We start from the raw sequence: 22514 nt of genomic DNA, 5'->3' as shown, positions 1-22514 counted from the left end.
TTAGATTTTGTTCACAGTTTCCCAGGGAACATGGGAGCTAGTGGATGACTCCAAAGAGTCAAGTGGTATTGTGCTGCTGAAATATCCATAACAACTACATACAGAGGTCTGTTTGAGAATCTTAATGGCCAGGGCTAGTTCAAGACTTTTTGCTGACAGAGGCAGTGCAGTAAATGACAACCCTTATCTACCTGTCCTTGTCAAGGTGCAGATTACCTAAACCCAGCCAAATACTTTTTGGAGTGTAAAACAGAAAATCCCAAAAGACCATCTTCCTATGTCTGGCAGTAGAAATGCAATAAAAACAAATTAAATAATGAGCAATTTGTTGCCTTTTCATGACATCCAAAATCTCCTCCTGAGATGGTCATCCCAATTTGCCTAAGAGTATGACCAGTGCCTAATAGTAGGACCATACTAGTATGTGATGGGCATAAATAAAGACTTAAATGAAGAGTAATAAAGAAAAGTTTAATTTTTTAAAGGATTAAAATAAAACCATCTGTACATATAAAATTAATTCTAGGATATAGTATGACTCTTACGGTGAGCCTAGGGAGGAGGGATTAGTTTTGGGAATGCTAAGAGACTAGCCTCTATAGAATCAGAGCTTTTGGAATATGGATATGTTAGGCCTTAGAATGTGTAGGACCTCTATTCTTCACCACTTTGAATTATTTCCTTCCTTTCTGCCACTGAGAAACAAGGGCATGAATTAGTGTGGGTAAGTGAAATCCTGACTCTTGCCTCCCCCGGAAGGTAGCTAAAGATGCATGAGGCATCCCAAATTGACAGAAGATGGATGAGGAGCCTCACAATGCCCACTATAGTTATTTTAAAGAAAAAGAATGCAGCTGTGCACAGATTTGGAAAGTCATTTCTAATATGATCCATATTGCTTTATTTGTCACCAGGTTACTTTCATCAATGCTGAGCTGCAATCAACCATACTCAGCTAAAACATACTGTCAGTTGAATTCTGATAGCAGTTTTATGACTTGCTGGTTTATTTTTTCCTCTTGGATTTTTATATCTCTACCATTTAGCCTCAACAGGGCTCTCATTGATTATTAGGGATGTGAATATTCACTTGTTCCTGCTGAAGAAAAGGAAATAAGTCATGAGATTCTTCACACCCCAGGACTTAATTGGGGGAAATGACTGGAATTATTTGCTCATGCAGGTTGGACAAAATAAGCAAAGGTTTACATCCCTATACTTCGTAGCTTACAGATTCATTGTATTTTGATTGCTATACAATTATCTGTGGGGGAGCCTCTATATACTTACAAAATAGGATAATTTAAATGCTGAACAGGGAGGTGGAAATAGTTGCTGAACCCTCCTCTACTGGATTTTTTAAAAGCCTTTCTTCCAGTGGACCTGTAATGAGCTGTAAAAGGATGATTTTCAAAAAGAGGTGTTCAGGCTGTAACTTTTTTCCAGAGCTCAGAAATTTATCAAAATTTTCAAGAGCAATTTTAGAAATCATTATTTAAATGGGGGGAGGAATAATGCAGTCTTTCAGACGTTTTTGGACTGCAACTCCCAACACCTATAACTACTACAACCAGTGGTTGGAAAAGCTGGGAGGTACAGGCCAACAACATCTGGAGGGTTGCATTATCCCAACTTGATTAAATTGTATTTATTATTTAAAATATTTCTATCCTGCCTTATAGCAAACGATTCCAGGGTGGCATGCATCATTAAATGACAATTTCATTAATGGGCTGAGGATCAGTGAATATTCATGTTGCTTTAATTAGTTTTTTTGGTGGTAGTTTAATTAATTAACTAATATCTGTAAGGGAACATTTTGAAGGAACAATGCACTTTTTAAATACACAAATTAAACTACTATTAAAGTAAGTTTCTATTTTAAAACACAAGTTAAATATAAGTTAAATCAGCCTTTAAAGACGCTCGAAACAAAATAAAATAAAAATACAAACACCCCACATTAAAAGCTTTGTCTGCCACAACAGACTGAAAACCAAATGTTTCCTTAAATAAAAACGTCTGTACCTGTGAGCAGAAAGACATCAGGGAGGGGGCCAACTAGACCTCTCAGGGAAGGGAGTACCATAATGTGTGACTATTTTTCATGCCCTCACCAGACTTGCTTGGGACGGTAGTGGGACTATGAGAAAGCCTTACCCTGCAGATTTTATAGTATGGGCAGGCCCATGTTAAAAAATAATAATATTCATTCCCATTCATGGAGCCTGTGTGACAGAAAGGTACAGCACACCCTTCCTTTACACAAGGGATATGTTCTGGACCCTCTCACATAAGGGAAATTCCATGGATGTTCGAGCCCTGTTGAAGACAGTAGTGCTTGTGCATGCCATGCGGCACAAGCGCCAGGGGCACATGCACCATTGCCTTTTTGGGTGCACTGTAAGTTGTGGAGGAAGGTGGGGGAGAATTAATCAGCACCTACCTATCACAATTCCACTTCAAGTCACAACACAGCTATATAGGAGTATGATGGTGACCCACGGTTGGAGACAGAAGTCTGCCAGCATCACAACCTGTTTGTATTCAGTCTCACTTGGTTGTGCTAGTTTTTCATGCCATTTTCAGGTATACATTGGTTCAGCTAGGCAGAGAATTTAATCCAGATAGAGATGTAAATCCTCAACTATTTCTGCCTTGCTATCAGAAGTTGATTCATTCTGTGAGGATGAATCATTACCAGCACTCTCTCTATGTTTGAATGTCTTAAAATGTTGTGGAGGAATCATGCTGCAGAGCAAAACACTCCCCCACCAAAAAACTCCCACAAAACCCAACCACAAAAAATACCCTGTACAAGAAAGTGTATTTTCTGTGCAGAATGCTCCTTTTTGTGCAGTAAACGGTCTTTACACACCTTTCTCTATGTTTTTCACTGCAGAGCAATTCCTTCACAACACATTAAAATTCCAGAAGAAAACTGTACGAATTTCTTGCTGGTCTATTATGCTTCCCAATAGATTTTCCTGACTGTTGGGAAAGTACTTTTTTAAACCTGGGAATTAATAATTACAAATATTGGACTAAATCCTATTGTTGATTGAAACTAGAGTACTGTCGTTGAATCAACTGGATGTACCTATGTATTGATTCACCATTTAACAGCTGATAGTGAGGCTTCTCCAGCTTTGACTAATCAGCAGAATCCCAGGCACTCATTTGATCCCTAAATCCAGGTATATTATTAATTAGAGCCTTTAATAAAGATGATTCCAATTCCATTCACTCTCTCAGAAAAGTCTCCCACTTCACTAATAATTGTCTGAATTTTCCTGTAGGAATCGGGACTCTCAAAACCTTCACCTGGTAACAGTTCCCACCTCCCTCATATTGTCCTTTCTGAGTGGGTGCCTAGCCTGCCACCTCCTGAATTTCAGCCAGAAGCAGGGTTGGAGCTATGCAGTCCTTGGATTCATAACCATCATGGCGCCAATGGAAAGTTAGGAATCATTGGTTGGACTAGGATGGAAATTGAAGCAGCTCCACGGGTCTTGTTGAGTGAACTGAGCAAGAACGAAAGGAAGCTGAAATCTTTGATTCATGCATCATCTGGTCTATCCAATAAGGTGTCAACCTATACTCATTCTCTCCCAGCAAAACTGAGGATTCAAAGATGTGTGCCATGTCCTTCGACTGGGATTTTTCATAACACTGATTATGGGGTAAAGGTTGGCACAGTGGCATTTGAAACAAGAAAAACCTCACTGGAGAATAAATTGGTTCAGCTAGAAGGAGAAGACATTATAATTATAAATGATGGAGACAGACAGGCAAGTAAACTACAGACATCTTCCCGAGGAGCTGAAACCTATACATCAGATAACCAAGCAGCTGTTACCCTATCAAAGGACAAACATAGTTGTAAGATATTTTCTACATCCACTGAAGAAAGCAAAACATACATGGAACTGGATAACAGAAATGACATCGTAGAATCAAAAAACAAAGAAGCCAATCATACAACAGAAGAGTTGCTGGTAGCTTTAAAAGACTTGGATGTTGTTCACACACACATGTGGAACAACAATCTGACAGGTGTTTCAAAATCTTGTTTTCCTTTGCAAAATCCAAAATCCATTGTGAGCAAAGAAGCCATTGAGTGTGACATACTAAGCAGGCAGAAGATCCTGGATTCAAGTACAGGAGAGAATGAGAAAAATGTAGAGAGAGAACCAGATCTGGAAGTGAAGCAAAAGGAATGCGGATCTCTTGATACCATGACCATAAGAAGCCGAGAGATTTGCAAGGATACTTACCAAACGTTGGACAACTTAGAAGAAACCATAAGAGACCTAGAAATAGCTATCAGTAAAATTAGTAGTCAGGCATCTACTGATCTAATATTTCCTCAAAATCTTTTTGGACAATTGGGATCTAAAGATGTCAAAAGTGGAAAAAGAAAGAAAGACATTAGTGTGTCCTCCCAAGGCAATCGTGATGGTATCAGGGATATGGAATCGGACTGCAAGCACTTAAGACAATATAATGCGAACAACAGCACAACCAACTGGAACACACCACCCAGCTCCAAACCATTTTTACTGCCTAAACCATGGTTCCTGCAGAACGGTGATCCACAGGTTCACTTTTTTGATATTCCTCTTCCTCTGGTTGGCCAGTCTAGATTCTTCCTGAAAATCTTCTCTACTGTCTGTCCTCTCAAGATTTCATTTGCTTTTTAAAGGCATGGTTTTAAAAAGTGCTGGACTTGCAATTTCTGAAAAAATTGTACCTGAAGTGTGATTTCAGGTCTACTCTTACTGATAAAACAAGATCCTCTTTCCTTCCAGTGTTCCTTCTGTCTGGCTTTGAGTATTCTTTGGAATCATTATTACTTACTATCAGTTTCTTTACCATGATTATTGCTGTCAATTTACACTTTCCTGACTGTGCTCATTTTTCTCTTCCTCACCACCCCAAGCAAATCTGTTTCTGTAGAAATGGAACAGCAGTACACTTTTTGCTATGGGCAGCTCTGAACAACAAATGCAGATTGATTGCACAAACCTATTTGCTGAACTGTCTTGGCTATCTCTTACCCACGAAACTTTAAGAAAACAGAGTCCTGGGAATCCCTTCTCAGCACTCTCCTTACAATTTTACAATTCCTATAATTTTAAACTGGCTTCAGACTAGTTCACATGTTTGTGAATATTGTACCCTTCAAAAATAGCATCATTTATTTTGATGGGATTAGATTGTTTATAGACTTGAACTCCCACCGATAGACAGGGCTCTCTCTGTGGTATGGATCTATTTACCTTTCTCTTTATCATGTACAGCTAAAGTGAATGTGAAGTGGTGTTTGTGCTCTCAGGTCTGGATCTGGAAAAGGATGAGCCCTGTGTACTGATCATATATCTTTCATGAAACTTTCTGAATCCTTCAGCAGTTGGGCAGGTTTACAACATGATATGGCTGGGAAGGAGCTGGCTATGGTGACCTGAATCCTATTTGGTGTGTTTTGTTTTGGGACAACCATCAGGACAGTTTTACTATAGATTTAGTTTAAATGGGCAAGGTGGAAACCCCCAAAATGTAAAATCCTAAGCATGCCTTCATTATTCAACTCTGTAGTGGCTCTTCTGACACAGTGAAGCATTCAGGTCATCTGAGATGTGGCTTTACAGGCTATCTGGTGTGAGATACTGGTAGTATCCCCATCCCCACCCCTTGTGTGCCAAGGACTGCTAGTACTTTTGTGCCCATTGGGTACACTTGTTTCTTTGTTTCCTGTAAACTTAACAGGGACTGGCAGCCAGTGGCTCAAAGTAGCACTTTGAGTAACATTGTTGCAGAGAAGATGTGGGAATCATGAGGCCCTGCAGATGTTGTTGGACTGCAACTCCCCAAATTCCTCACCATTGGCTACACTAGTTAGGTTTGCTGGGGGTTGTAGTTCAGCAACCTCTAGATCTCTCATCTAATACTGGATCCTGGTAATGTTACTTTCTTGTACTAGAAGTCCCAGAATCAGCTAGCCAATATACCGCAGCTCCCAAACTACACTAGCTGACAGGGCTATTATTCATGTTGTTTGGGAAAAGAACCTTCTTATATCTACTCTAATCTGGTTGTATTTGCATTTTTCTTCAACTCGTCACAAGGGTTGGGTAAATGAGCTGATTTCTTATTTGGGAGTCTGTTGAAGTACTACAGGAAGTAGTGTGACATGGTGAACAAAGGCAGCTTGTGTTGATGCTTTCCTACCAAACACATTTTAACTAATTAATTAGATTAGATTATATCAGCTTTCTGTTTTTGGAGCCCTTCTCTCACTTATTGCCATCTGAAAGATGAGAGAATGCATCCTCTACTGCTCCAAATCTTTTTTTTTTCCTTCATTTTTATTTCTAAAATAAAATAATTCCAGAATTAGGAATTGAAGACAGGTGTGGGGGCTGCAACTTGACACATACACCCCGTCCTAGTTTTCTGTCAAACTCATTGTAGATTTCCCTTCTAGCAGGTTTTAATTGTGCACATTTAGTCTTGTGCAATTAGGATGCTTCTTTTTTTTATTTTAGTAGTTGAACTGATTAACTGAAATCTACATGCCAGTAGAGTTTTAGGCGCACAGGGCGTCATTACCTGTTGTGGTAAGCTGGTGTTGTGTTGTGGGAGATCCTGTTCCACCAGCACCATGCCCTGTTCACTTACCTCACTCCAGTGTAGTAGTGTCTTCTGGCATGCCTATGGTTCTTTGGATTGTAGACCAAGTGTTTATTATCACTTAAGGCAGAAAAGTTGGGGAGGGGGGAGACCCTCTCCATTCTCAGCTTAATCCTAATGCCCTTCTCATCTCTTTAAGCTGTGAATTCATGCCTGCCAATTATTATTACTACTTTTTGAAAGATGGAAGCTGTGGTGAAATGTGTGTGCCTAAAATTAAGACCTAGACTTTATGAATGGATAACTCTTTAATGAGTTGTGTTTAACCGTGAGGTCCCGACAAGGCTCTTAAAAGCATGTATTAGGGTCCATTCACTCTCTTATTGAATTTCTTTCATGCTATCAAAATCAGTGAATGAGAATAAAGATCATTAATTTGATGAGCACCTCCCAAAGCTGTTTACAGAGTGGCAGTTTCAAAAAACAGAACTCAGAAAAGATGTTTGGCAAGTAGAGTTTAACCGTGATCTCCTGTCAGCTTCCAGTTCTCCCACATATAGGGGAAGGATGATGCCAAGGATTATAAGAGACAAATATGAAACATAAAAGAGGCAAACATGTGGCAAAATGATGAGCAGACTGTTACCTATTTCTGTGTACTGTACACACACATACACATGATAAACAGATTGCTACATGGGCCAAAATGAGAACATGGCATCCCCCAAACAAGAATTCTGCCCCTAATGAAATTTTCCTTCAGACTCCAAGTTTCTAGCACTGCAGCACCATAAAACTTCAATTGAAGATTCAGAAATATACTTTAGGCATCTGGGGAAAAGGGCAGACAAAGTTACCAAGGGAATGTGACTGCAGAAAATGAGTTCTAGGGATGAATGGTTTTCAATGCCTCACTATCTTCAGTGCTAAAAATTCAGAGACTGAAGAAAAAAATCATTTGGGGGCAGAATTCTTATTTTTTTTTTTTGGTGGGGTGGGAGAATATCTTCATCCCCCCTTCCCGCCACAATAAGTATAGTCTTGAAGATATATCAGGTAAAGTATGAAATGTGATAGAAACTGGCTGTGACAGCTTGGTTAAATATCTGTTTCTTGTGACCTTTCTTTCCTTTGCTGTCAGATGATAAGTTGTAGTGTCCTGGACTGTTCTTCAACATACTGCTAACTGTGTAGTGGGGATACTTGTTTGGTGGTGTTAAATTTTCCAAGTGATGAAGCTGAAGTTTTGTTTTGACCCCCCCCCCCCCCGCAGTGGTGTGAAAGTCTCTGTAGAGAGTTTTAGAGGAGAAGATGTATGATTTGGTAGAGCTGGGGGCAACTAATGAGCAACAAGAGAGGGTCAGAAAACAGTGCAGTGCTGTCAAAGTAAAGCTATAATGGTCTAATAAAAGCTTTAGAAGAGAAATTGACCTCAGGCAAGAACTAGAACTAGTGGGAATGCCTGCATGGCAAGAATGATTGCATGACGAACAACACTGAAATGCCTTCTTCTGATGAAATGCCCTCTCCTATACTGTCATTAAAGGTACAATTTTCAGTCTGGTAAACCTAATTGAGGAGACAAAGGGCACATCTATAGCAGCCACAATTCAGGGCTAATACAGGGCATTGAGGCCCAGTTGACCACAATGGCAACAACACACACTGGGCCAAATGCATCGTGACACCATGTCATTGTTCTCACAGGCCAGCTGGGCTGACACTGCATTGGCCTTGCTGGCCCATCCCCTGTTTTCAAAGCTTCCATTTCTTCATATGCAGGAGCTCCATATAAAGCCTTCCTGCCACACCGCTTTTGTTGAAGGCAGAACCACGTGCCCCAACATGTGATTGACAAAGAGTCCGGATGCTCATTTCTGTCTGCAGCAGAAGTGGTGCCACAACAGACAGATTTTAGCTGGAGTTCCTGCACACAAGGAAACGACTGCAGCAGCCCTAAAAACAGGCCAGTTCCCTTCTCTGAGCGGTGCAGGGAAGGGGGTGGCATGGTTCTTGGCACGTGGACAACTGGATCAGGCCAAATCGGACCCATTCTGACTGTCCACATGCCAAAAGATCCTGAGGTCACTCCAGGGTTTCTGGGAAACACCGAGATTTTCTCTGACTTTGCTTAGTTTGGAGCAAAGTTGTGTTAAAGGCAAAACAAAAACATGAATCCTCCCGAGAACTAGCTGTTAGTCATCAAGACTGACAGCACAAGGATCAGGTAAACCTGAAGTTTCAACCCACAATCTCCTGTATTGGGCTGAATGATAAATAACGGTGGATTGTCTCAAGACTAAGTAATATTAAAGCTGAGGTAGGAAACTTTGGGCTGTTTGCCTGCAACTGCTGTCAGCCCCAGACAACAAGGCTAGTGATAAGAGATGGGAGATTTGCAATCCAAGACACCTGGAGGATCAAAGGTTTCCTAATCCTGTCCTAAAGGGACTAAAGTCATCTCATTGATCCCAGACAGTCTAACCTTGGCCCAAAACACACTGCGGAAATAATGCCATTTGAGAATGCTTTAACTGCCCTGACTCAGTTCTAGGGAATCCTGGAAATTGTAGTTTATTGTGGCATCAGAGCTCTCTGATAGAGAAGGCTAAATGTCTCACAAAAATATAGTTCTCAGAATTCCCTAGCACTGAGCCAGGGCATTAAAACGATCTGAAACTGGATTATTTCTGCAGTGTATTTTGGACCTAAGTCTCCATCGCACTTAATAATAAATAATTGTTTATTGTTGTACAGAAGAGGACTTTGACCAAGATTTCCAGTCTCTAAACACATGAAAAAGAATGGAAGATAGCAGGGAAAAGAAGGAACAATTCAAATAAAAATAACGTGACAGGTGTCCTGTCGTGTAGATGGAGGCTTTTATCGACTGCCAGATGAAAAGACTGTTGTCAAGAGTCAGAAGTGAAAGGCCGAAAGGAAAAAAGGCAGTTTTACAAAGACTCATATGAGGAAGGGAGTGTAGCTATCAGCATGATGTATATTATTAAGGCAACAAAGAATTCCAATAGTAAGAGAAAGTAAAGAGAAACAGATGGCCTAAGTGCAGGAGGCAGAAATAAGTGGCTTTGACAACAGAACAAGAATTGGGAAAATAGACAGAATGAGGCAAAAATTAACAACATGTCATATAAGTAAACTAGTGAGGATCAAGATCATGTCATGCTTTAAAAATGAGAAATAGAAGCTTCCAAGGTAGAATAGATGACTGATCTAAAGAGAAGATAAATGATGAAATTAATTAGTAGATAAGATGATCTGAACATGAGGATTACTGTATATAAGTGACTATAAGTCAACTGCATTTATATGTCAAGGGTAGATTTGGAGGCCAAAATTATGGGTTTTGATATGATCCACAGATAGATTGAGGAAAATTTTAGGAGATTGTAACAAAGGATCTAATGGATGAAGCAAAAGAAAACAATGCCTAAGAAGTTATAAAATTCCAGCAGACATAACTGTTTGTACTTACATTAAAGACTGGATAGATGAGCAAGTGGGGGTTGGGGTCAGTGCTTCTAGTACAGTCTTGCAAGGGATGGTTCCCTTTTTAAATAAGAGTTAAAGTACAGCATTTTCAGTAACTCATGGATACATCTAACCAGTTTTTTGGGTCAATTTTTTTGATTAAAAATTCTGGATTTCTACATAACTATATACAGTAAGAACAGAAATCAAAGGTCAATCATGAGAAACAGGAATTTCTATAAAAAGTCGTAGCATAAAAGAAGGTTGCTACCAAACACACTACAGGGTTTTTTTTTGTTTGTTTTTTACCAGAAAATGCATTTTCATCAAGAAAAAGGTGTAGGTAATAGTTTCCTCAAGGGCACTTTATGGACAAATTTTTACATGCTTTGGATCGTATTCAAATTGGCTAAATGCGGATGATCAGGGATTATTATATAAGAAATCAGATAGCATTACAGTGCTTTGTAGTTAATCATATTTAGTTATGCAGCTAAAGTCACTGAGAACAATGATAACATTCAGAAAGAAAAGGAGAGAGACAGACTAAAAGCAATACAAATGAGCAGTTTAACATTTTCACGCCAGGTGCCAAGAATAGTGGTGGTGTTTCCTGACACTGCCAAAAATTATTTCCTCTCCCAAAGGAAAATAAGACTAAATAAATGAATATTCCATGAATATTCTCAGTCTCAAGAGGTGCTGTAACACTGATTTAGTATTTTCAGTAAGACTTTCCTTTGTAAGCTTTCACAGTGTAAGGGCATTTTTGCAAATGACCCTGAAAATGTCCATGTGACTTGAGATGCAGTTTAAAAGTTATTGTAGAAATATAAAGAGATTACATGTGGCTGATACCATATTTAAAGTGGATCATTCATTTCAGTGCATGATGTGGTCTCACAACACTTGAGTAATGGGATTCTGGGATGTTGAAGGAGATTATTGCATGACAAATAAAAAAAAGGCAATTTACCCCTGCTGGGATACAGTCACTTACAAGATGCAGATAATTCTTCATGCATTTCAGCTGTCTTCACTGTGAGACTTAACAGAGTCATTAATACAATGCCAAATTGTGTTTTCTTCTGCATTAACGTGTCCATGCTTCTCCAAATATGTAGTTAACCAAACAAGAACTAATCGCAGATTTGGTAAGGTTTTGTTATTCCTCAGAAAACTGTAAACTCATTTGACAGCAGATGAATACAAAAGAATACCTGGGGACACCAAAGGAAACTATGACGATATCTCATGATTGTCCATTTGCAGCATTAGTGCATTAAAATGCCGAGTTGGGCTTTCTTGACTTCAGAAGTACTTGGCACTTCTGTAGGGCTTGTCCTAGAGTGTCGGGGTGTGAATGGAGTACTACTGTAGGCTGGAATTAGTATCTGAATAGTACAGTAAGAATTTTTAAAGTGTTGGTCCTAATTGGAAGAGGGCAGATAGCAAAACATGTTAGTCTGGCACTGAACTTCTTGAGCACTTCAGGGTTTTTGGAGAACAGTAGAAATGTTGCTTTCTTCCTCGACTTGAATGGATAAATTATGTTATGAGAGCCCTTATGAAGATTGGCTGATAATTTGATCTTGGTAGTTTGGTACTGCTTTAGACAAGTGTACTGTATTATATTGCAAATTGAATAGTTTTTAACATATTTTTAGAAGTGGTTAGTTGTACAGTAGACTGTTTCAGGTCTCTACTCTGTATGTGTGTTTGGCAGACAGGAAGGAGATGTGGTTAAGTCCTATTCTGATCATGAAACATAGTGTACTTGCTTGTTGGAATTTCACAGGGCAAATGTGTGAAGAAATCCTCATGCTGAAAATAACCTTTTCTCATTCTTTTCTCATATTCTGCTATTCAGCTGTGATTTTGACTCTTCTTTGACCCTTCATCCAATTCTTTCTGCTTCCTAAACCTCTTGTGCATTTCCAAGCTAGCAAAGAAAGTGAGCAGGGGTTGAAAAGGGGGCAAAGAGTCATTTCAAAATCAACAGTTTCTTGCTTCTGGAAGAGCAAAACTGTAATTTAATGAGCCTCTAGCATCAACAGCTAACGCTTCTTTTTTTCTGGCAGGTCAGGGGGGGCATAACTATGAAATGCACAGTGGGCTATCATGAGCAGAAAGATATTTGGTTCACCTTTTTTAAAAAAATCTTGTACTATGCCACATAGTTTGAGGGCATATGCACATGACGGAACAAAACATGAAGAACATATCTTCTTTAGCTGCACCCTAGGAAGAGATAAATTATCTTACAGACAGATTGTTTCTGAGCAGTTAGACTATTTTGGAGCACTCCACAATACATTCAGTCAGATAGGTGGTAGGAGAGATGTGCATATGGCAAGAGGCAATAAGGGCCAGTCAGTTCTTTCTGACACTGAAGCAGCACAGCCAATAAATGGCAAGCCATGCAGGGGGAAATAGGCATTTGCATCAGTTTTCCAAAGGTTTGTTCTTTACCTTTCCTCCAGTAACATATTTTCATCTTTTCTTTTTGCAGAGTGGTGGTGGTGTCTCAATTCCAGCCATGAAGATGGTCAACCCAGCATCACGACTGAAGCAAACCCAGCAAGGCAGTCCAGACAAAAGCAAACACATAAAACAACGCATGGAATACATGCGCATCCAGGGACAACAGCAGGTAGTCTATCTGTAGACAGCCACGTCAATCTGTTATCTGTGCCCTGGGGTGTAAACAGGCTGAATTAGAGCCTTTCATTTCTGCATTTGGAAAAGAGCAAGTGAGGGCTTGGCAAGAGACAGCTGACCTGGTGGGTGAGGTGAAAGTGGGGAGAGGGCAGAACTTGGACAAATTACTTTTCTGGACTACAATTCCCATAAAGTCCCAGTCAGCATGGCCAGTGGCATATTCACCAGGGGATTCTGAGAGTTGTAGTTCAAAAGAGTAACATTTTCAAGTTATGGGAGCTGCATATCTGTGTCATCTTTGATTGCAAACTTGGATTGCCACTTTTAAGACAAAAGGTTTTAGCAGTTATGGCTGCAAGTATATCTTATTTATGCCTTTAACATCCACAACAGTGGCCTATCACTGGGAATCACTGGATAAAGGGAATACTTATTTGTGGTGTGGAGTTAACTTTGCAAATAGAGGAGAAAGGTCGGAATCTGCTGTCTATAAATATATTTGCATCAGAAGCCAGAGCCATACGTGACAAAAATTAATTTCCCATGCATGTGTGTGTGTTTGTGTGTGCGTGCATGTGTGTGTGCACGTGGTGAGATCAGAACAGGACTCACATCTTCCTCAAACCTTAATCCTGTTCCTCACTTGCTAAAGTTCCATGTGCATATAACTTCTGGAAACATCCCCATGAAGTCCAGGGACCACCAACTGGAATCCACCACCCTGACGAGAATAAGGCATTTTCCTACCCATTTTCTTGACCATATAAACCTAAACATTTGATTACTCACCTTACTGTTTTATTTGTGGTGAATTAGTACCACAACTCACCCAGCTGCCTCTCACATGGCAGCATTTAAGCACACACACACACACACACACACACACACACACACACACACACACTTAAAAATGTGGTCCAGCATGTTGGCAGAGGCTCTCGTTCCTTTTGGAAAAGGCAGTGGCATTAGATATGATGTGATTAAATTCATCTCCAAATACCCATCACCAACCTCAGTTTCACTATGCATCCGTGTGTATGTCTGTGTGTGTGTGCCCCAACTCCTTCCCTGGTCATGGCATACACAGAGAAGTGCTGTGTAAAGAAACCATGGGAGAGGGATGCTTTGTGGGAAAGGGAAAAAAGAAGGGAAGTAGATTGGCTTACTTGAATTCTTCTTAATGGATGGCCCTTGGGAAAATAATAAAAACCACAAGAGGCCAGTTAAGGAGTTAGAAAAGTTCTAATGCATGTGTGGCAATCTCCTTTCCATGATGCCATCAGCCTTATATGCAAGAGAGGGTGACAACTCCATCCTACCGGCTGAAGAAAGGCTTTCCCTTCTGTTCAGCTCAACATTCTGCTGATATGGCTTTCTGTGTTAGGTATACATAATGCGTGTATATTAGGCCTAGGTTCTGGCTAGGAATAATGGATACCAGAGAGAGAAAAACACACAAGACACCTCTGTACAGTCAGCCCTTCATGTCCACTAATTTTTTATCCATGGATTCAACCATCCATGTCTTGAAAATATTTTTAAAATATATATAAATTTCAATAAGCAAACCTTGATTTTGCCACTTTATGTAAGATATAGACTATGGCACTGTATTTAATGGAACTTGATTTTGGTATCGATAGGGGCTCCTAGAAGCAAACTCCAGCAGATACCAAAGGCCCACTGTATTATTAGGCAGTTCCTCCTGAAAAGTAGTGTCCACAACATGTTTTAATAACCTGACCTAAATAAACAATAGGTACAGCCAAATTGATGTCATTTTTTTAAAAAATCATGGACATATAGCTTTCCTAAAATATTAACATCCTGAATAAGATTTGTGTATTGATAGATGGTGGCGTCACTAAGGTTGGCATCATCTGGTATAGTAACTTATGATGTCCCACACACCCCAACCTTCTGCCATACCACACTATACAGAATCCTTAGTAATGTTTTTTGTACTAATGTTACTCATTAATCTTAATTCCCATATATCACTGAATGTAAGGACAATAGTTGACATAAAACAACTTGAAAATTTTAATTTATACCTTTAAATTAAATGTCCTCATAGCCAGATGTTAAATAATTGCAGCAGACGATCCTGGTGGAGCACAGCACTGATGTCATCATTTTGTATCTGGCTATGGAAAATCAGATGTGAGGTAGCAGTTTAAGCATACAACTAGGATTCTAGAGACCAGGATTGAAATCCCCACGCAGCCATGCAGAGCCACTGAATGACTGGGCCAGTCATACTCTCTCAGCCTCAGAGAAAGACCCTGTAAACAAATCTTGCCAAGAACACCCAATGATAAGTTCATTTTAGGGTCGCCATAGGTTGGAAATGGCTTGAAGGAACATAGCAATAAATGGAAATGTTACCAGACACTTCTTTGAGTCTGCCTGCTCACCACAAAGCATGGAATGACTATATGGGATGGCTTCAGGAGCTTTCCACTAGGTTGGAGGGATAATATATGTGTCAGCATATTATAGGTCTACACATGCTGAGGGTGTGTAGGATTGAGACCAATATGTTAAATCATTTTTTAAATATGTGATATAATTTAAAATAGTGGTAGTAATTTATCAGTGGCTGTCCTATGCAAAAATGTAGGGAAGCTGCTCAAGAGACTAGTTATATTCAATGGAACTTGATCAGGTGATCCACCCAACAGATTATATCCTCAATATCTAATTCCTAATTGAGTTCCTTAATATATAATCCCTAATCCCTAATTTGCATCTATGGTTGTAAATGGCCATTATTTATATAAAAAAGTCTTCATTGTTGTTGTTGTTCTTGTTATTCTATGCAGGTTTCCATGTCATTATACACTTTTTGGTCCATTTCTCTCTGAGACATTTTCCAGTGGAAGGGCTGTATTAATCTTTTGCAGCAACCGCCCCCCCCCCCAAAAAAAAAAAGAGTCTTGTGGTGCCTTACAGACAAAGTCTTGTGGTACCTTAAAATTTTATGATACCTTTAAGTACAATCTTATACATATCTACTCAGCAGCATGTTTTTAGTAGGACTTAAAGCCAAGTAACAGAGTATAGGATTGTGCCATTATTACTGATTTATCAGATTGAGAAGCTATCATCATCATCATCATCATCATCATCACTATTTGTATTCTGCTCTTTTCCCAGAACTGGGACTCAGAGCGGCTTCACAACATTAAAAAACAGTATAGTAAAATTAAAAACATAGAAAAAAGTACATTAAAAAGGAATTAAATTCTTACAATATTAAAGCAGATAGCAGTTGCATTTGAATATTCTTTAAGTGTAATAATACATTTGCGCCCACCCCAATTTCACAATATGTGCATGTGTGTTACGGTAAAGCCTCCAAACATGATTTCAATGAAAATTGTCTGTAAGACAATAAAAAACCTATCTAGTTGAAAATAAAAATGGAGCTTTTTCACATCAGTAACTGAACCATGGAAGTAGGCACCCCCCACCCACCCCATTTTGCAAGGGTTATCATTAGGTGACCTTAGGCAACTCACACTGACTTCGCCTTAGAAGAAGGCAGAGTAAAACCTCCTCTGAACAAATCTTTCCAAGAAAACCCCATGATAGGGTCGGGTCATCTTAGGGTCGCCTAAGTCTAAAATGACTTGATGGCACAAAACAACAATTGAGTTAGGAAACGTACAGATATGTATACACACACATACACACTTACACTTACAGGTGTATGCCCAGATCCTTCTGAAAAGCCCTCTCAGTTAAGATTACATTTTAAAATCCCTAGATATGTTCACAAGCCACACAAAACTAAACGTGTAGTTAGGCCCATAATGCACATTTTAAAGTATATTAAACTGTTTCCCTGTCCATCCCAGGTAACTGGTTGTTTAAAACCCGTAAACTTGATGTAAGTATTTGGAGCTGTACACTGGAGAAGGACAGTTCTCTGTTCCTTATGGAATCCCTGCCTGCACCATCTGTCCACCTTTTTCTGCCCATCCAGAATGCCCACATGCATTAGCATTGTTCAGGGTTTTAATGGTTAGGCCAGTATGTTTCCACTGGGTTCACACGCTTCTGTGTTCTTGCTGATGCTAACAGTGTACCCAGTGGTTGGCCAGCTTTCTGAGGCCACAAAGCAAGGTAACAACTGCTAGTGTTTCTTCCCTTAAACCACAACATCTCTATCTGTTCCTCTGTGCTTTGTTTCCCGAGGCTTGACTTGATTGCTACCTTCCACAAACCCCGTTCTCCCTTCCCACTGCATTCTCCCTGGCACATTTGATATGCTGGGCCATTTACCAGTATTCCCTGCTGATCCTGGATTGTTCTTTGTCTGTTTTGTCATGCCAGATCTGTATGATAAATGGTGATGACTGTGGATGCCTCTTTTCTCCTGCTCCCCGTGTCTCTCTACACCACCCACAATTTTGCTTGTTCCCTAGTGCATATAAATGCAGAGAAGACCACCCCTGCATCCCCAAAATTGTAAGGGGTGAATGGATGGTTGTGAAATTGGCCTCCCTCCTGTGGCTTTTCAGTTTATTTTGAGTGCTGCTTTGTGAGCAAAATGAGACTGTCACCCAAAAACACAACCCCCTTCATCAGTTTCCTGCACAGCTCCCTTCATCCTAAGCCCTTGCACTGCAGTACTAACCACATCCTAAACTGGTTTGCCACAAGCACAGGTGCTGTTTGGCTAAGTGGTAGCCATGGAATGCTTTTAAGGATTGACCTTCTCCGGTAATATTTTCATGATTTGGTCTACATCTGAATGCAGTTGCCTGGCAGGATTTCACCCATATCTCAGATCTAGTGCTGAAGCAGAAATCAAGATGGCAGACCAGGTACAGATACCTGCTGTGGCCTGTAGGTGGTTGAAGCTGAGAGCTTCCCATGAGGACTATTTCCAAAGTATAAAGTAGTTTGACTTTTGCTCTTGGTTCATTTTACATCAAAATGTCAGCAGTGGGAGTGGAGATATAAATGGCACATCTAACATATTTTTAAAGTACTAACAGAGGAGTAGCCAACATAAAAGTTTTCCTCCGCTGTGGAATATCCTTGGAGGAGTAGACATGAAAGATTGTTGAATCTTCATCCTGGAGGTTTTTTTAAGAGCAGGTTAGTTCAGTTGCCTGTAACTGTAAAATGAAAAGCCTTCTTAGAGTCACTTCAAATCATAAATCCAGGCATAGTAGTCATGACTAGCAATGTAGATGGATGGATAAAATGTTGCCTAGGCACCGCATTGAATGTTAACCATTAGTTCCCTTCCAACTCATTTGTCTTTGAACTGGATGCCTGTCTGTTCTTGCTCATGGATCTTTCATGCAAAATCCACAAGGACTTTCCGTTGCTTGCAACATATACTCCCTTGTGGAGGAAAAACATTGTGTTGAAACACTTCTTTAGGCAAAGATATTCGAACTTTAAAAGGCTAGCTTCTAAGAGCTTCAACAAAGGTTTTCTTAAAATAATAATTACAAGAGGAAAACCAGCTTCCATAGCTGCTTTATATTTTGTCCTCATATCCTTTTTGCCATATATCTTTCCCACTCCCTCACCCTTTGGCAGCTGTGAGAACTACAACTCTAACAAGATTTGCCATGAAAAATGAAAAAAATGCTTTCCTCCCTCTGTGCCCACACTGAATTCTGGCTTGCAAGTTGAGGACATTTCCAAAAACAAGATGGACATTTCCGAAAACAAGATAAGCAAAATTATACTCCATTTGGGGCTACCTCTGATAAACAGCACCTCTGCAGTGACCTATATTCAATTCTTTCCTCCTGCTATCCCCAAATCCTGGTCCCCCATCTCAGTTCTTCTCAGCTAAACAAATAGTGTTGTTGTTCTAACATGGTGTCCATGGCCGCAGACTAACATTTCAATTCTTGTCCCTCCCCATTCCCTTGCCCTCCCCTTCCTTCTGTTGCCTGCCTATGTGTTTGTCTGTTTTTCCCTCTGTCTCTTCTGGCGGGGGGGCTTCTTTTGTCTCCTTTACCTCCTTTAAAAATGACACCTTCCCCTTGTCTAGTAAACCTATAGAAACCAGCTCGTCTTGTACTGTTTTTGTCATATGGACCTTTTGCCTCAGGCCTAGCCAATGCTACTGCTTCTGATAGAAATGTTCCTAACTAGTCCCCACTCTGTCTCTTTTTCTCTCTCTCTCTCTCGCTTTCCTTCTCTCTCTTTTTCTCTCAGCTTTGAGAAGAAAATGTTTGGTTTCCCCCCTCTTCTCCTTTTCCTCCCTCCTCCTTCTTCTTTTCCCTGAATCTTGCTTTTCTTTCTAGGCCGCTAGATCAACCAAGGATCCTAGCACGATGAATGAGACTTCAAGCCCAGTCTCAGACAAGCCTACTTCGGGCAGGACCTCCATCCCAGTACTGACTTCCTTTGGGTCACGGAACTCCTCCATTTCATTTTAAAACTTCAGCCGCCAATCTGTTGTTTTCCTGCGTACTGCTACTGGGGGACTGGGGAGGGTTTGCATCTCTCTTTATGATTTCCTCCTCCCCAGATCTTACTGAGGCACCTAAAAAAGCTCTCCCCTCCCCATTTTAAAGTTGCTTCAATATGGCCAACCTGCAGTCTCACTTCCTGCTCCAAAACGACCGACCTACAGACTTGATTCCTGTTCTCCAAAGGATCATTTTCTGTATCACAACAATGTACTCCAGAATGGCCGGTTTATTATCTCACGTCCTTTTTTTTCCAAATTGACCAACATAGTCATTCTTTTTCTTGCTACAATATGGCTGACCTGGTGTTTTCTGTTTCTCCTCAGAGCTTTTTCCACCCCGGTTCCCACCTACCCCCAGCCTCAATGTTCTGTTCTGGCAGTTCACATTGCTTATGTACAAAGAGTGTTAAGAATTCTCCACAGACTCCAGGCAACAAGGCTGTTGGGCAATGGTAGTCTTTGCTACTTCTTTAACGGGATGGTAGGAGGGGGAAAGGATCACTGGAGAAGCATATAGAAAGGAGGGGAAGAAGCCCACTTCTGAAAATGCCTCAGAACCCCATGGATATTTGCTGCTATTCATCATTCCTTATGTTAAAAAATACTTGTAATTAATTGATTAACATGGATCCTTGTAGGTGTGTGCTGAGTCATTCATGAATCAATGGTGTTTTGACTTCGGGGCATGTATATGCTTCCATTCTGTGGGTTTCTGTTCTTTACTTGCTGTATCAAAGACTGTTTTTGGAGTGTGGGGGGTATGCGTGTACGTGTGTGTTTCACAAATTGATGCATCTGTTCTTTTTCTTCCAAGTGATTGGATTACATTTGGAAGAACAAGACTTGAACAAGCACTGAATTTTCAGCCTGTAAAATCCTCCCCCTCTCCCAACTTCTCAACCATGCAGATGCAACCAGCTGTTAAAACAGTGGGGAGGAGACTGTTATAAGAAGGGTCACAGCCAAAGGAGGTAGAAGGGAGTTTATCTGAATGATGCTGAAAACAGGGTCCAGGAATAGAAAAGTCATGCTTCCTATGAAATTAATACACATAAATGTAGCACTTTAAATCACTGTTCAGTTACTATACGTGTGAGATTCCAAAATTTGTGGAATACCAAATAGGAGGCAGAAGTCAGGGAGATGAGGGTGTCAGGGTATCTAAGATGTTGGGTAATCAGGGAAAAAGAGAGATTGGAGTGAATTTGCAGAGGACGGAAGGAGATGAAAGAATGTTCTTTCATTTCTTTTGGTGGGTGGGAATGAAGATGGGTTGGATCACAAAGAGGAACCTCTCCTTTGCTCAAGGTGAGGTTCCTTCACAAAAAGAAGGTGGAGCCCCAAATGAAAAATGAAACCACTGTGTAGCCTTTCATTGGCAGAGGTTGTGTCCATCATCTATGGAGGCCTCAAACCGAGTAGAAGAGGAAGCAGGGTAGTGGAGGGAAGGAAATATATATATATAAGGAAATCTTTCATTTCAGTGAATTTCCCTGTAGAGTATGTGTGTGTGTGCCCCACAACCATGTCTTGCTGTAGTGGGTTTCCCAGAAGGCTCAGCCCAACTGGAGGGATCTTTAAAATTTATGGAGTGATTTAGTTAAATATTTAAATTTACCTCCACAACTCTGGGAGCCTTTATCCTGGATTCAAATAGCAAAGTCAGCCTTGTGTGGAAAAGGCAAGTGGGTTGTCGAGGTGCATTCGTTTCTTGGCCTGTGAGATGCAGACACATTCAGGCTGCGGGAAGCACAGCAAGCAAGCAAAAACAAATATTGCACAGTGAAGGAGATATGTAAGATATGGGACTTGAGGGGGGGACAGGGGGAGAGAATGTTACATCTGAATCATTAGTGGGCCTAGCAAGTAAGATGGGGAATGGCTTATAGCAGGGGTTGGATGTGGTATCTTTTGAACTACAGCTCCCAGAATTCCTCAGCAAGCATGGGAGTTGTAGTTAAAAATCCCAATTACCATTTCCAAGCTCTGGTTTGTAACATGCTATAAAATGCATGTGTGCTTTCAGACTGGCAGGCCAAGATGGAAACAGAAATGTTCCTTAAAGAGAGAAGAAAGGGCACAGTCTGGGGAGGAACAGGTCATCTTGCACAGCTGCCATTAAATAAAAGAGAGCTGCACAAGCGTATGGCCATGTTCTCACACAGCTCCTATTCCCCCCCCCCCCCCCCAGTTAAGTTGGCACAGGAAAACGTACCCTGGGATTATGTCCTCTAATATTAAGCACAGAGAGTCAATGAAGAAATACCTGATACAAAATGGCATTGCATTGTGTTTTGATTTTATTTTATTTAAAAAAAGGAAACGGAGAGTCTGTATGCAACACAACAAAATGTAATCACTCCTTGTTTTGTTGATTACCTTGTCCTTTTTAATTTTATTATTGGGATCTTTTGGTGGGGAGGGATGTGGGCGTTTGGTTTTTTTATTATGATTTGTCTTCTTTTTTTGTAAATCAATCGTTTTTGTATAAAAATTTTAAGAGAGCCTTTTTTTCGATAACAAAGTTTTTTAAAAAGTCAAAAAAATGAAGCTATGTAACAACAATCCAACAAACGTGGGAAAAAAACAAAACGAAAAAGCAACCTCTTTACATTTAAGTGAAGTGTCTTAACATTTTATATATTTGTTTTCAGAAATATATTTACATATTATATATATATAATATACGTAATATAAATATATATATATAAATATTGAAGAAGAAAAGAAATTGAAATTCTTGTTGTGTCTAGTATATTTAGGGGGAGGGGGGGAGAATGGTGTTTGTTTGTTTTTTCCCTGATTAAATTATGTCTGTTGCTCTTTGTGCTTTAGAAATGATCAAGGCAGTGGTGTTGGTGGTGGTGATGCCAATAGAACTAGAGGGCCAGTTTGCTGGGCAATTCCTTGCTCTTGCACAGCTCCCATTCCTTTTGATGGGATCTGCACAGGAGATGCTTCCAGCCGGGATGTGCCCTAAATGAGTTTAGAAATCCTTCTGCTAAGCTAACATTCTGTCTCTACGGCTGTTTGTGTCCCGTTTCTCATTGTCTGTCACTTTCATATTTCCTTTTATGTTTGCCACTGGCAGGAATGGACTTCGCACTGCCTGCTATCCATACTTCTGTTTTTCTCTCAAACATTTCCTATTTTGCATCAGGCAGGGGCCAAAGGTATTTTGCATCAGGCAGGGGCCAAAGGTAAAGGAGTAGATGGAGCAAGCTTTGATTTGGATTTCCTGCATGGCAGGGGGTTGGACTGGATGGCCCTTGCG

General features: G+C 40.3%; 1 protein-coding gene across 5 annotated transcripts in view; it reads left to right on the top strand.

Moving 5' to 3' along the window:
• Positions 1 to 19650, top strand: part of SRCIN1 (SRC kinase signaling inhibitor 1) — a 326873-nt gene extending 307223 nt beyond the window's left edge. For all 5 annotated transcript variants that reach the window (XM_089531790.1, XM_089531791.1, XM_089531792.1 and 2 more), the window contains 2 exons: positions 12638 to 12778; positions 19071 to 19650. In XM_089531790.1, the coding sequence (XP_089387916.1) occupies positions 12638 to 12778; positions 19071 to 19205 (276 nt within the window). In that variant the 3' untranslated portion in view covers positions 19206 to 19650. The remainder of the gene's footprint in view (positions 1 to 12637; positions 12779 to 19070) is intronic.
• Positions 19651 to 22514: the final 2864 nt, after the last annotated feature.

This window comes from Sceloporus occidentalis, unplaced genomic scaffold (assembly GCF_023333645.1).
Source record: "Sceloporus occidentalis isolate IW3139 unplaced genomic scaffold, rSceOcc1.0.p SCAF_7, whole genome shotgun sequence".
NCBI classification, from domain to species: domain Eukaryota; kingdom Metazoa; phylum Chordata; class Lepidosauria; order Squamata; family Phrynosomatidae; genus Sceloporus; species Sceloporus occidentalis.
Note: the sequence above shows the minus strand (reverse complement) of the source record. Positions and strands in the feature narration are given on the sequence as shown.